The following is a 16,011-nucleotide window of genomic DNA, read 5'->3' as shown; positions in this document are numbered from 1 at the left end:
GGTCCTAAGGCGACATCAACCAACTACAACAGCCTCCCTACAGTCCTGACATAGCTCCTTGTGACTTCTGGCTATTTCCGAAATTAAAAATTCCTTGGAGAGGAAAAAGATTTGACGATGTTGAACAAATAAAACAAAATGCGACGAAGGACCTGTTAGCCATTTCCGCAAAAATAAATTTAAGGAGTGTTTCCGGGAAGTGGGAGGAGCGTTGGAATAAGGTAGAGGCTTGTGGAGAGGAGTACTTTGAAGGGGACCAGATTGCCGTTGCCGCCTATTAACGTCAGTTCATGCCAGACATCAAGGTCGGATACTTTTTGGGACACACCTCGTATATATGAAACCATCCTATATTTTAAAAAACAATCATGGCCAACAAATTAATTTAGAAAACAATGTGCACAAATATAACACACGCCATAAGAATGAAATCACAGTGATCATCATTAGACTTGAAATGTACACGAAAAAAACTATGTATATCGGAAAAAGATTTATGAAAAATATTCCTAAAGCATAAAGATGGAAAATAATATTACCAAACTTAAAAGAAAACTAAAAAACTATTTGATTGATTTAGTTTTGTACTCAATAGAGGAACTTGAATATGTTTAGTAATATATATATATATATAAGTAATGTATGACACTATTTCTATGTACTTCATTGTACAACTAATGAATAAAAAATTATTGATTGATTGATTTAATATCTTTTCTTATAAAATTATTTTATTAACTTATTGTGTGATAAACTATGTAACTGCTTTCTTACTCAACTTGGCACGAAAATGATGAGGGAACAGGCTACCAAGTTGGTCCGTAACTTCTTCTATCACATTAACCTTCAACACCCCACTCTGCTTGCCCAATTGTGATTAAGTTAGGAAAGTAAATGTAAAAGTTTGGTTTATATTTGACCCTCCCGTATCATAACATTTTTAAAAGCCAAACTTGTTATTACATCTAATTAAAATTAAATGTTTCAATCCAAGAACATGACAAAATTATTGTTTCAGACATTTACTAGTTTATATATACATGAATCTAATAATTTATTCAAGACTGAGACTGATAAAACAAACTAAAACAGGAAAGGCTAACTTACCAAACTTTATGTCAGGCCACAGGAAGTCACCATCAATTAACCCCACACATACCACTGTGTGATAACAGTTTTGATGTCTAAATGTCATTGTAAAACAGTTACACGTACAAAAGAGGTAAGATCAGATTTGGAATTCTGCACCACTTTCTTAAACATGTTTTGACAGGACTTTTTTGCAACTGGATGTTGTATTGGTCCTATTTATGCACTGTTCAACTTGATACTAATGTGTATTTATTAATTTGAAAATGTTAGTACATGTATTACAATATACAATAATGTAGTTGTAAAACACTCACAGAGCTTAAGTTAAAATTTTTTATCATTTTGTATTTGAAACTTTAAAATACAAAACAGGCAATTGCTACAAAGGTTATTAGGGGATTGCCTTACTTCTAATAATTGTATCTTTTTTCTGTTCTGACCATATCCTCAGTCCTGCAGGTGACAGATTAGTGGGGTTCTATTGCAATTTCAAAAAACTTTTGGTCTATTAAATTTAAAAGTACACATGTTGTAAAATATACCTATGAAGTTATTGAAGAATGTGACAAGGATAATGAAACTCTTTGAATTTCAAAATAGACTTTGTATATTGTAACAACTGATACAACATTATAAAAACAGTTTGGAAAACAAGACTAGTCTTAATGACTAGCTATACACAAATTATTTGAGGTCTGCATTGAAGGTTAACAATGAACGTTTCTCTTGTGGTAACCTAAGATTTACATCTAACTTATTTTAGAAATTAGTCTAAGTATCAACAGTTTATTTACATTTTAAGATCCAACCTCGAATTCCCAAGGAGTGTCCATAACTAAAGTGCTTATTTAGTAAGTTCTCTAAACCTTTTTAACTAGATTTTAAGTCCAATACACACAGTATGCAGTGTTTATTTTGTAACAAAAATCTGTCCTGAACAAAATATCATATATAGTTTTACTTTCCAAAACAAATAAAATCTAAAGAACTATTCTTAGAAAAATACTGTCTTGAAAATTCAATGTTAGTTTTTAAGTGGGCACCACAAAAATGTAATACACTATATCCTTGATTGGTGACAAGATAAAACTTTCAATACATAATACTTATCTTCGTGCAATATTTAAAATGGCCCCAAATCAAATAAAAAAATGAACACATCTTTATGTGTATCCAGAATTATGTTTAGAAGGGTTACTTTAGAGTGTTTCCTCTTCCCTAATATGAGCAAAACCTCCACAACTGACGAAATGTAGCCCATTCATATGCAGCTACCGCAAATCACTAGAATGCCTTAACACTTTATAGGGCAAAACTGTGGGAAGAGAAAATTTTTTGCAGAAATGGCTTCTAGTGGGACAAAATAACATATAAATAATACTTTTAACAATTTTGTGTGTGATCTTATATGATTTATGGGGTGGGAAATAATTATCCCACAGACCATTATACACATATCACCAGTGGGAAATTATTATCCCAAAGTTACTTACCAACACACTTAATGAATAAGACGTAATGAATAAAAACAAAGCCATCAAAATGATATGGAGTTTATTGTAAAACAAATGTGGAAATCTAAACCTAACGCTTGTGAAACGGTGCAAAGCACAGTTTGCAAAGTGCTACACCATATGTTTCACACAACATGTTACTCCGTTTTTCTTTTACTTTCGTAGAAATAAAGCACACCTGTATTTGTCAATAATGGTTGGCAAGTATTGCTCAGGCGTACAGTGTTCTGAACAGGTCCTTGTCGGTTCAGATTAATTCTTTTTCGGCTGTACCCTGCGGCAGGTGGTGGTCCTCTTCTTTTTCTGGATGAATATGAATCAATCAAACCATTTACTAATGCAGATCTAAACTGTAAGTCTGAAACCCCTTTTACTTTATTCTTTTTGCAATACTGTTCTTGAAGAATGAAACTGTTCACTACAGCAGTTTCAATAAAATAATAGAACAGTTTTATCCACCATTTTCTAGATCTCCTAGAAATGGAATAAGGAGACATATGTTGGTCGAAAAGATCCACTCCGCCCATGTGTCTATTATAATCAGCTACTGCTGCAGGGCATTTAGTATTTTCTCTAACTCCTTAGAGTTGGTCCTGAGGACAACTTCGGTCTTACTAGGGTTGTGCATATTCGAAATAACTGAAACAGCTTTGGTACCTCGGTCCTTCCATTTGACCACACTTATATGAAATGAAATGAAAAATGACTTTATTTACAGAGGCGAAAACTCCAAGTATATGTGTATACCACTTAACTTATATCTGTGGGGTTTTGGCATTGAGCAGTCATGCTTATGTTTTGTTACGATCCAAGCCCTACGTTGGCTGTGCGATTTTGCTACGTTCATCGCCCCCCCGTTTGTTGTGCCAATTTGCTCACGATCAGTTTTCTAAGTGTGCTGCCTCTCGTTGGTTGTGCGACTTGCTTACAATCAGTTTTTTAAACCGCTTTTTAACATGTGTTGTAGTCCCCTGTTGGCTGACTTATATTGTTCCAAGTCGGTATTTAAATAACGATCAAACTTCAATGTCTGTGGTGTTGTTGGAAGTGTAGTTTGTATTAGTGAAAGTAGGCTACACGTTATATATCACTAGCACTGGGTCTATATTTATCTCAGGTTTTTTAAGTAGGTTGAATGATGGTTCAAACTTAATATTACTCTATTGAAAGTTCTGATCAATATGATTGTTTATATTATAATAAAGTTCACAAAATATTCACTGTTCTTATCAATCACTTTGAATCAAATAAGTTTTGAAAGTAATATTCTTTAAGCTAAGCTTATTTTCTGACTTACCACATTTCTTTGTAGATGGGATAGTCAATGAAAGACGAAGCAAATGACTTTGACGTCAATTTATTTTATGTTATACTGTCTAATTCTACTCACTTTGCTTTGATACTTTGTTCACTAACACAACATCCCATCCCCGATTACAACTTCAATGCACTATTGTACAGTTTCATATTTCATCACTACTGTACCAGGAGGATCTACACGAGTACATGTCCTCGCTGCTTCAAGTCCAGAGAGAGAAGAAGGATTCTCCGTCTAAAACCACGCATACCGGCTCAAACAATACTCATCCCCTCTCCTGTTCAAATCAGCGTCTTCACGATTGAATATAATTTGATTCTTTTCTCATAATTGTCGAAATTTATCACGTTCACTATAATTGATCAATTTAAGTCTTTCTATTTTCTTTTATTATTTTTCTATAGCTTTTTTATTTAAATTTTTTGTAACATGTGCTTTCTGATGTCATCAATACGCAAGTCATTTTATCCTACAATTGGCTTTTCTGCGTAATTTTATTTAGTACTTTTGTAAAACACGAATTTTGGTTATGTTAATTCATTTTAATTAATTAAATTTGTTCCCGTATAAAGTTTAATATATTTCTCCGTTATTAATTAAATAAATCTCAATTCCGATAACATGTGATTTACTGACGTCACAGTCTGCTAATTCCCCGCGAATATTTAAATGTCGTAATTTGACCTGTCACAGTTTTTGCAGCTTATTATTGGCTTTCAGTAATTTAAGAGGATATTCCGCCCTATCCCATCTGATGGTACCACATGTAAAAGTTTTTTTGCTAATAAAGAGTCAAAAAGATGGACAAAACTGAAAAAGTTATCAAAATATAAACACCTATTTTGTTCAGTGAATGGCTCTGATAAAAAGTTTACAACATTTGCTCCAAGTCATAATTCTGGGTTGCAATCTTTCCTACCAGTGTATACTTCAAACTTCAGTAAGAAGCCTGAAACAGCACATGCCAGAGCCCATATTTTGAAACCATGTTTTATTGGTTTCTTTGGCATGTACTGTTTCAACGTACTCCTGCCTTTGGAAGCAGCCATACTCTCATCAATCGCTAAGAATCTAGAGGGGGCAAACATCTCAGAATATTTTTTGGAAAGATGGTCAAGTAAAGGTCTTAGTTTGAATAGTTTGTCAAATTCAGGAGAGCCAATTTTTGGCATTTTGTTGTTGTTGTTGTTGATGTGTAAAAGCGAAGTATTTTTAAAAATATCTTCAAAGGCATCACTCGAGAAATTCTGTCCACGTGAAAATTTTCATCTTGGGACCAATACAAACAAATCGAAGGCAAATGGTGGAATCCCATAAAAATTAAAATGCCAAGGAAAGCATAAAACTCTTCAACAGTGAGATTAAGTTCAGTTCCGTTCTGTTGGGCATAATTATTTGATTCCTGCACAATCAATTAACAAATATCAGCATCAATTATTCTGAAAAATCAATGTTGGATTAGTGTAGTCTAGATCCAGTATTACACCAAAAGATTGGTTATAGGAACTGTTTTCAAAATGTATTGGTGTATTTGAAAATTTTGACCAATAGTATTTGGGAGTATTTTCCTGTTTTTTTCTTGGCTTTAGTAGCTTTTTCACTTATTGCCTTCCTTTTGTTTTTGTTTTTGTGATGGCTTGCCTAACACAGAACATTTCTTAGTAGTAGGCCTAGATGGAACATTTAGAAGTAGGCCAGTACAGCTCTGTTTTATATTAGCCTGAGGTAGATCTGCATTTATTTCCTCTTTATTAAGTCCACTGATACTTGCTGTTGGAGGAGGACTATAGGACGGATCTTCGTCCGTATTATCTGAAAACAAGTTCTCAGTCTCCTCAAAGTCTAAAACTAAGCGGGGTTTTCTTGGCCTTAAATTTAAGACAGAAAAATCAGCCTTACTAGTTGTAGGGAGCAATAAAATTGGGTCAGCGTTACTTGTTGGAGGTGCGGACATCAGGTCTTCATCTGAGAGTAGGCTAGTTGAAAGGTCATCTTGTTTTGGAGTAAGAGGAGATGTACTGCTGTCTATATTGTGAGAGTAAGAGTTATCGGACCTGGTAGAAGAAACCGAAGCGGAGTCCACTTGTAAAGGTAAATCATCCTCTGCACCAGAGTCCCCTCCTTCATCTGAGAAAATAGCCTGCTCGTCCGTTATTTCTGCTCGTAATAGCTCCGCTATTTCTTCATCGTCCATTGCTCTACAAAACCCAAAAAGGTATAAGTAAATTAGGCAAACAGTATAGCAATAAATTATTGGTTGACACAAAAAACAGTAAATGACCAAATAGGATAAAATACACATCAGGGAAAGTTGATTGTCAGGGCAATGAAGAAATCACCCACCTTATGATGTTTATATATAAAAACTGACAAAATGCCTACTTATTTCCATTAGGCTTGGTAGATATTCTTGGGATGATAATTTCCCACTTGAGGTATAAGCATTGTGGTCAGTGGGATAATTATTTCCCACCTCATAAAAAGAGGTATAACATCTTAGCCATAATCAAAATACTAAATCCAAGTATATATACTGAAATATAGACGAACTTATATTGATAACAAGTAGTTATTTGACCTAAAGACAAATTTATTCATTTCGTAAAAAATTCGCAAAATATCAAAGCAAACATAACCTAACCATGACTACTTGTAGCGTGTTGATCAACAGTATATTATCTGGTAATAAATCCCAAGTAATATTATAAATAACCAATATTCTGATAGTAAAAAACATAGAGAATCTAATACTTACTTCCAAAATATGCTGTTTTCTGAAGAACGCAGTCAAAATCCAAACAAAGTAGAGTCGAAGTAAACAAGCAATTTCATAATATACGGCAACCGGCAATGGGATAATAATTTCCCACTTTACTACATGCAGTTCATTCAGACAGAAGTGTCTGTGAACAGACCAAGTAGGAAACCAAGGAACGATAGATTTACATATGTACTATATGAAATACAAGTGGGAAACTATTATCCCAGAATGAGTTTGGAGTAAAATTACTTCCAAAGTACCAAAACATGGTGGGAAATTATTCACCCTATACCTTATAAAGGGTTATTGGAGGGGAGGGGCAAGCCTACTCCTTCCCATATTAGGCATTGAATACGATCCGGTCACTCAGTGAGTCACAGCGCTCTGTTCTGTACAGTACTGCTGTGTGTGTATGCATCGCATTTCAATATGACTGAACGTGTTGAGCAGCGCATTTGCATTAAATTTTACCAAAAACTTGGCCATTCAGCATCAGAGACGATTACTATGATACGGAAAGTTTATGGTGACGAGTCTATGGGGCGATTACACAAATAAAAGAGTGGTTTAGGCGGTTTAAAAATGGCCGCATATTAGTGGAGAGTGATGACGATCTGGCAGGCCTTCAATGGCCAGAAAAACGCTGAAAATGTTTGAACGTGTTCGTGCAGCAATTCATGAAAACCGTCGATTGATTGTCCGAGAGTTGGAAGAAGATTTAGGAATACCAAAATTGTCAGTTTGTAACATTTTACACGAAGATTTAAAAATGAACCGTGTTTCGGCAAAATTTGTTCCTCGGCTGCTGACAGAAGGCCGAAAGAACTGTCGACTTGAATCGCACAGGACAATCTGGATTTGATAAAAAGTGACCCAGGGCTATTTAAAAAAAGTTATTACTGGTGATGAGTCATGGGTTTATGGCTACGACCCTGAAACAAAGGCTCAATCTTCACAGTGGAAAACTCGCGAAGAGCAACGGCCGAAAAAAGCAAGACAAAGTCGAAGCAATGTCAAGACAATGCTGACAGTTTTTTTTTTGACCAGGACGGTGTTGTTCATCACGAATATGCTCCAAAGAGGCCAGACAGTGAATAAAGAGTATTATCTTGAGGTCCTAAGGCGACATCAACCAACTACAACCAGCCTCCCTACAGTCCTGACATAGCTCCTTGTGACTTCTGGCTATTTCCGAAATTAAAAATTCCTTGGAGAGGAAAAAGATTTGACGATGTTTGAACAAATAAAACAAAATGCGACGAAGGACCTGTTAGCCATTCCGCAAAAATAAATTTAAGGAGTGTTTCCGGAAGTGGGAGGAGCGTTGGAATAAGGTAGAGGCTTGTGGAGAGGAGTACTTTGAAGGGGGACCAGATTGCCGTTGCCGCCTATTAACGTCAGTTCATGCCAGACATCAAGGTCGGATACTTTTTGGACACACCTCGTATATATGAAACCATCCTATATTTTAAAAACAAATCATGGCCAACAAATTAATTTAGAAAACAATGTGCACAAATATAACACACGCCATAAGAATGAAATCACCAGTGATCATCATAGACTTGAAATGTACACGAAAAAAACTATGTATATCGGAAAAAGATTTATGAAAAATTATTCCTAAAAGCATAAAGATGGAAAATAATACTACCAAACTTAAAAGAAAACTAAAAAAAACTATTTGATTGATTTAGTTTTGTACTCAATAGAGGAACTTGAATATGTTTTAGTAATATATATATATTATATAAGTAATGTATGACACTATTCTATGTACTTCATTGTACAACTAATGAATAAAAAATTATTGATTGATTGATTTATATATCTTTTCTTAAAAAATATTTTATAACTTATTGTGTGATAAACTATGTAACTGCTTTCTTACTCAACTTGGCACGAAAATGATGAGGGAACAGGCTACCAAGTTGGTCCGTAACTTCTTCTATCACATTAACCTTCAACACCCCACTCTGCTTGCCCAATTGTGATTAAGTTAGGAAAGTAAATGTAAAAGTTTGGTTTATATTTGACCCTCCCGTATCATAACATTTTTAAAGCCAAAACTTGTTATTACAATCTAATTAAAAATTAAATGTTTTCAATCCAAGAACATGACAAATTATTGTTTCAGACATTTACTAGTTATATATACATGAATCTAATAATTTATTCAAGACTGAGACTGATAAAACAAACTAAAACAGGAAGGCTAACTTACCAAACTTTATGTCAGGCCACAGGAAGTTCCACCAACCAATTAACCCCACACATACCACTGTGTGATAACAGTTTTGATGTCTAAATGTCATTGTAAAACAGTTACACGTACAAAAGAGGTAAGATCAGATTTGGAATTCTGCACCACTTTCTTAAACATGTTTTGACAGGACTTTTGCAACTGGATGTTGTATTGGTCCTATTTATGCACTGTTCAACTTGATACTAATGTGTATTTATTAATTTGAAATGTTAGTACATGTATTACAATATACAATAATGTAGTTGTAAAACACTCACAGAGCTTAAGTTAAAATTTTTTATCATTTTGTATTTGAAACTTTAAAATACAAAACAGGCAATTGCTACAAAGGTTATTAGGGGATTGCCTTACTTCTAATAATTGTATCTTTTTTCTGTTCTGACCATATCCTCAGTCCTGCAGGTGACAGATTAGTGGGGTTCTATTGCAATTTCAAAAACTTTTGGTCTATTAAATTTAAAAAGTACACATGTTGTAAAAATATACCTATGAAGTTATTGAAGAATGTGACAAGGATAATGAAACTCTTTGAATTTCAAAATAGACTTTGTATATTGTAACAACTGATACAACATTATAAAAAACAGTTTGGAAAACAAGACTAGTCTTAATGACTAGCTATACACAAATTATTTGAGGTCTGCATGAAGGTTAACAATGAACGTTTCTCTTGTGGTAACCTAAGATTTACATCTAACTTATTTTAGAAATTAGTCTAAGTATCAACAGTTTATTTACATTTTAAGATCCAACCTCGAATTCCCAAGGAGTGTCCATAACTAAAGTGCTTATTTAGTAAGTTCTCTAAACCTTTTTAACTAGATTTTAAGTCCAATACACACAGTATGCAGTGTTTATTTTGTAACAAAATCTGTCCTGAACAAAATATCATATATAGTTTTACTTTCCAAAACAAATAAAATCTAAAGAACTATTCTTAGAAAATACTGTCTTGAAAATTCAATGTTAGTTTTAAGTGGCCCACCACAAAATGTAATACACTATATCCTTGATTGGTGACAAGATAAAACTTTCAATACATAATACTTATCTTCGTGCAATATTTTAAAATGGCCCCAATCAAATAAAAAAATGAACACATCTTTATGTGTATCCAGAATTATGTTTAGAAGGGTTACTTTAGAGTGTTTCCTCTTCCCTAATATGAGCAAAACCTCCACACTGACGAAATGTAGCCCATTCATATGCAGCTACCGCAAATCACTAGAATGCCTTAACTCTAGATTATGTAATGTAGGATTAGGTCTCTGATTTTTGTACATTATAAACTTGAGATCTGTCAAATTCCTTTACAGTACAATCCTGATTATTTGAGGATAAGTAAACTATGATAAGGGTTAACTATTTAAAAAGTAACAAAAATCAAGATAATTGTTCATGACATACAAGAAGTGAGATTAAGATCACATAAACAACCTTTAAAAAGACAAACTGTTACATTAATTAAAGTTGGAAATTCGGGATCTCCTCCTCTTTTTAACTTCTAAATTTTTAGATTTATTCTGGTTACTTAAATATTTTGTGAAGAAGAGAATTGTGTACTCATCTTATCAAGTAATCAGTCAAAGGACTCACAAATACTGCTTTATTTCCTTTTGTTTGTTTCTGTGTTAAGGTATTTGATCACAGAAATGTGTATTATGAATGTAGAGACAGAGCTAATCAGATATTAGATTTAATAGGAATTTAATATTAAATTTCAATTTGAGTAGTGGCATCAATGTGATGGTAATTATTTCAAGTGTCTGGTTGACGTGGAATTTTTGACTAAGGCTAACTTACTTTCTTGTTTCTGCATTAGGAACATTTTGACAAACCAGTTGCGAAATATAATTTAAAAAGAGTTATAAATGCGTTACATAAAAAGAGTAGAGCTTGAACTAAATGCACATCTGGTGAATAGTTTTATTTACAAGTTTTATGAACATTGTAGTGCGTTTCATTACGTTCAAAGTTGCACACAACACTAGATATATCACATGATACAAAATTGTACTGTCTTTAATTAATAGTGTTTATTTCTCACTGACCAAAAAAGAAGAAGGTTATATAATTTGACCTGTTTTTGTATGCTTTTTATGTTAGTCTAAAATTTTTCAGAAACTACAACACTAATTTTGAAGAATCTTTGTTTAAATAAAATAAGACTGCCCAATTGTCCCAATCTAATTTTTTAAGAATTGGATCACTATATGACCAGGAAATCATTTTAGAAGTCGCAAAAATAAAACCAGACAATGTAAATTACAGAGATGTGGTTTTTTAATTACTAGAACTACCTCCGTGCTAGGAAATATCGCTTTACATGTAGTGCTTCAGAATGATATACCTGTTGGAGGCAATATGGAATCAATAATGGAGGAATGAGATAAGGTAGAGAGCAGAGATTGAAATTCTTCAAATAATCATATGTTACCTCAGAGATGCTGAGGGAAAATTCTCCGTTTACATCTGGATTCTAGGCGATGCTCCTCTAGGCCTTTGAGAAATAATATAGAGCAACAAGATGCAATAAGTTGGTGAGATGTAGTTTTCTTTCTATGACCATCACTTACCTCATGTATGCTAAACATTTAGTTGTTCATACTAATTTTCTGAGTGATGGCCATGTTGGAAGCAATGTAAATCGATATTAGAAAAGTGAGGTAGACTAGATTGCAGGATTAGGATTTTCAAAATAGTTAATGATGAGATAACTGAGGGATGTTATGGAAAATTTCCTTATTTGTGTTAGAGTTTCTCTAGAAATCCTTTGCAAGATGACATGGAGCAATGCAAGGGAATAGGTTTTTGAAATAATTGTTTTCCAACAATGAACATCACTTATCTCAAGGATGCTAGGGAACAATTCACGGTTTAAGTCAGTGTTCTGAATGAAATACCTATAGGAGGTAATTTTGATCAATAAAAATAAAATTGCAGCCATCATTGTTGATAGGAATGTTTTGCCTTGCATGTTACTTTTTATCTGATAAAACTTCCTTTGGAAGGTCCATATAATCAGTTGTGAAAAAGGGTTTTTATTTCATAAACAATGAAACAGTAATGTTACAGAAAATTTTACCATCCCCAATTTTTTGGGATGGCACCCTAGTTGAATTATATGTCATTGTTACAAGAATTCATAAAATACAGTGATTGCAATTCTCAATCCAATTGAAATTGAAAATACACTGCCAGGTCACGAACATGTTGATTGTCTAAGGTAATTGGGGGTTGGCTAATATATTGTAGCTGAGAGAAATAAATTTCATGAACCTCTTTCAAGAACTTTTTGAGAAAAGATTTAATACACCGATATAAATTATCTTTATTTTATAACAGCAGCCAGAACTAAGCACATATATAGTACTTAAATTCAACAGTTTAATTATTCAGAGGATTGTACGGGACCTGATTCTGATCTATATTGCTGTGAGGAGCAGAAACAGAAATTAGAACAAAGGGATAAGAACAGGTTACAAGCATGTGAGATATACCTCCTAAGAAGCAGTACTGAATTGACAAGAAGAGATGGAAATAGAAGTCGCATGAAAGAATGTAAGAAAACATAGTCAAGAAGCAGTTGAGTCCATTTGGACATATGAGGATGGGAGAAAATTATATGAGTTGCTAAAGAAGATGACATAACAGGAGAATGGAAAAAAGGAGATCAATTGGATGGAAGGTTTGCATGGGATTGCTGACCTTGATATACTTTGTCAAAAAGGCGAAGGTATGTGTGAAAAAAGAATAGTGGCTGAAAATGCTGGAGTTATAGTTAATATAATGAAAGTTATCAGCTTATATATGAACTTTTGTCTAGATAATGAATCATTAATAATAGGGAATAAGAAATAACAAATTGTTAGAGGAAGACATTTTCTAAATTAAGGTTTAACTTTCCAATTTATATGTCAAATAATTATGTCTTTTTGTCTACCAACTTTGCAATGCATATTACTTCAGTGTAATATTTTAAGCTTATAATTATATTTTACTCACACTTTTAAGTCAGAAAATTTAAAAGTAACTGCAATAGATATTTAACTGCAGCACCATGTAATAGTGAACATTCATATAATTGTTGTATCATATTCGTTGTATATAATATTACAAAGTGAAGGATATTTGGCTGAAGTGAACAATTTCACTTGGAACTGAATTAGTGGATAATACTACATAAAGGGAAGTCACACACCCACTAACACTAATTAAAAAGGCCACATATAATATTTTGTTTCAATTGAATATAAACAACAAGAAAACATTCATTGGTGTCATGTCAAATTACCTTCTTGCTTTGTGCTTTATCTGAAACACATTTAAAGAACAAACAATGTCTCCTAATACCATTTATAAATAACATTAAAAAGGATACAAAGCAATACATTGTATTCATATATCATTATTGTTAGTACAAAATAATTGTTATAATAGTTAGCACTCATAGAATAATTAAAACCCCTAACAACTTCAATGCAGGATTACGGAGCAAGTAATTTTAACATACATCAACAATTATACTAAAATACATTAAAATAACATAACATTGATATTACGACTTGAGCCACAGAACGTAACATTATTGTCTAATACTACATTGAATCTACAGCAGAACTGGACAAAATTATGGCACATTCTTTGTACTTTGTAACATTTACTTAATAATATTATGGTGGGTTAATCTCATTGACAATAAAATTCACTAAAAACTATAAAGTTGGTGATGTGATGTTGGTGTGAACAAAAACTTGAAACAATTTAAGAGTATTTTAAAAACCATCTTATGTGTATCTTAATTGTTTTGATTAAACATGCCTTCATGCATTTGATGAAAATACTGAAACTTTTTATATTAATATGCCTGACGCAATAATTAGAACATTTTAAACTTTTAAATTGTATAAATCATTTCATTCACACATGCTTCAAGATAAAAATTATTAGTAAACTGGATTATAAAAATATAAAACATGTTGTATCAATAGAAATGCATAAAAATTGTCACTTACTCTATTAAACATAATCTACCAAATTCGCAAATAAATTAATCTATACATTTTCAAATTATTGATGGCTTTTGGCTTTTAGATTTCAGACCATGTTTTGATTAAAAGTTAATATGCCTTACAGATACATTCCTCTTAAGAAATACACACATAGACTAGTATTATTTTACATTCATCAATCAGTCAAAAAATAAAACCTAACTAGTTGCTGAGTTCTTTTCATATAAAAATCTATGAACGAACTTATTCAGGAATGCATACAAATGACTATTTGAGTAAACAAACACAAACTAGCGTTAATCAGTCTTATAAAAGTCCAGTCCATAGTTGGAAACAGCAAGCGTTGATCACATCTTCTATCAAACCAGGAAGGAATGCATTTGACACATTTTTCTCACGAAGAATTCGATTTGTTACAACACTCAATTCCTAAAAAAAATGTTTAATTAAACAGTGATATAAAAGGCTTTTGATTTCAACTATAATAAAATACTCTATGAATATAAAGTAATATTCTTTAGTGCTTTCATCAGATATGACTTTAAAGGGTTTAAATAACTTTAACCTTTTAACTGTACAAATAAAAAAGTTAAAACTGACCAGGCCAATTAAATATTTTTTGTTTTTTTGCAATAAAATTCATTTTTAAGTTAGAACTATGGAGTTCTTATTTAACAACCAGGTTAATAAACAATAAATTACAAGCGTAAGCTAATTTATTACAGTGAAAAAGCACTAAAATAAATAAGCATAAAAAAGCACTTAATTAAATTTATTATAGTAACCACAGATACATACTACACACATACATACTACAACATGAGATAATAAATTAGGTAATCAAGAATCAACACTACAATTTTGGTATTGGGATCGGAATTGAATTTTTTGAACCAGCTCATTTCTGGTTAAAAAAACAACAATGACATTAAATGTTCTTCTAATGCTTTAATGCATGAGATTAAAAATTTATAAATATTTATTGTTTTATGTATGTACCAGCAAGTCATATAAATATACGTAACTACCTGGATTAAAAGATGATAAAGAGCAGTTTTATGAGGTGTTGTAACCTAATTTTGGTCTACATATATTTTTTGTATACAGTGAAGAGAAAACATCACATGTGGAAGTAGCAGCACTTCATGTGATTGAAAGAGAAGTTGTACTAACCTCAATGCAACATACCTATAATCTGTGATGCAATTTTGATTGTATAAGCAACAAGCGAATATTTCATGAAATTTATACAGGAATTTTACCTAAGAATCTGATTGTCAGCTATGCAAGTTTCAATAGGGGTTGAATGGGAGGGTATCAGCAAAGTAAAACATAGCAAATAATTTTATATTTTATGACTATATACATATTAGCTATCTATATAAAGCTTTACATACCTTTAACATAACCAACCATCAGGTAACTAAAATTTATATTAGCTCATTGGATGAGACAATGAAATGAAAGTGAAAATTACATGTTTAGTTAAATAGTCAATCTTGATCTTGTTGGCTGGTAATTATTTAATTTTAAACTAAAACATGATCTTTAACTTTGTCCATTCCATGGATCTGCATTGAGCGTAACAACAATAAATAAATCCCACAATTCTGGTCTGCATTATTTGAAAAACAACTACTAGTTTACTTAATTTGTAACCAATGTTAAACAATTTTCTATTTTTATAGAGCACTTTAAAAACATACAATTATTTAGGTTTTAACAGTTCAATACTTTACTTAAGTTTTCAATTTAATTGACAAGTGAATGAAATCTAAACATTGTGTTGAGAAATGTTTTGTTTGTGTGTGTATTGACAGTTAAAGAGAAATTAACATATACAACTAAAATTGAAGTACAATCTGTGAACATTAGATCCTCTTATCATGAGATCCTCAGCACTGGTTAGCGAACGAATCTAACCATCGGGTTGAGAAATGTTTTGTTTGTGTATATAGACTGTTAAAGCCATTGGTCAAAGAATACTACTAAACAGAAATAACCAAATACTACAACCTACATCCATAGAAGAATTAGATAAACTAACT

The 16,011-nt window shown here is 32.3% G+C and overlaps 2 protein-coding genes across 4 annotated transcripts in view; both read right to left on the bottom strand.

The window, feature by feature from the left end:
- Positions 1-4,518: 4,518 nt before the first annotated feature.
- On the bottom strand, positions 4,519-6,765 carry LOC124369312. Its single transcript, XM_046827259.1, has 2 exons — positions 6,680-6,765; positions 4,519-6,122 (listed from the first exon to the last, which is right to left on the bottom strand). The coding sequence occupies exon 2, from the start codon at positions 6,116-6,118 to the stop codon at positions 5,522-5,524; it is 597 nt and encodes a 198-aa protein (XP_046683215.1). The 5' UTR covers positions 6,119-6,122; positions 6,680-6,765; the 3' UTR covers positions 4,519-5,521.
- A 6,391-nt stretch (positions 6,766-13,156) lies between these two features.
- The window catches only part of LOC124369311 (KICSTOR complex protein SZT2-like), a 295,343-nt gene continuing 292,488 nt past the window's right edge, over positions 13,157-16,011 (bottom strand). For all 3 annotated transcript variants that reach the window (XM_046827256.1, XM_046827257.1, XM_046827258.1), the window contains one exon: positions 13,157-14,392. In XM_046827256.1, coding sequence (XP_046683212.1) covers positions 14,270-14,392 — 123 coding nt within the window. In that variant the 3' untranslated portion in view covers positions 13,157-14,269. The remainder of the gene's footprint in view (positions 14,393-16,011) is intronic.

This window comes from Homalodisca vitripennis, chromosome X (genome assembly GCF_021130785.1).
Source record: "Homalodisca vitripennis isolate AUS2020 chromosome X, UT_GWSS_2.1, whole genome shotgun sequence".
Classification (NCBI taxonomy): domain Eukaryota; kingdom Metazoa; phylum Arthropoda; class Insecta; order Hemiptera; family Cicadellidae; genus Homalodisca; species Homalodisca vitripennis.
The sequence above is the reverse complement of the archived record's forward strand: the minus strand, read 5'-3'. Positions and strand labels throughout refer to the sequence as shown.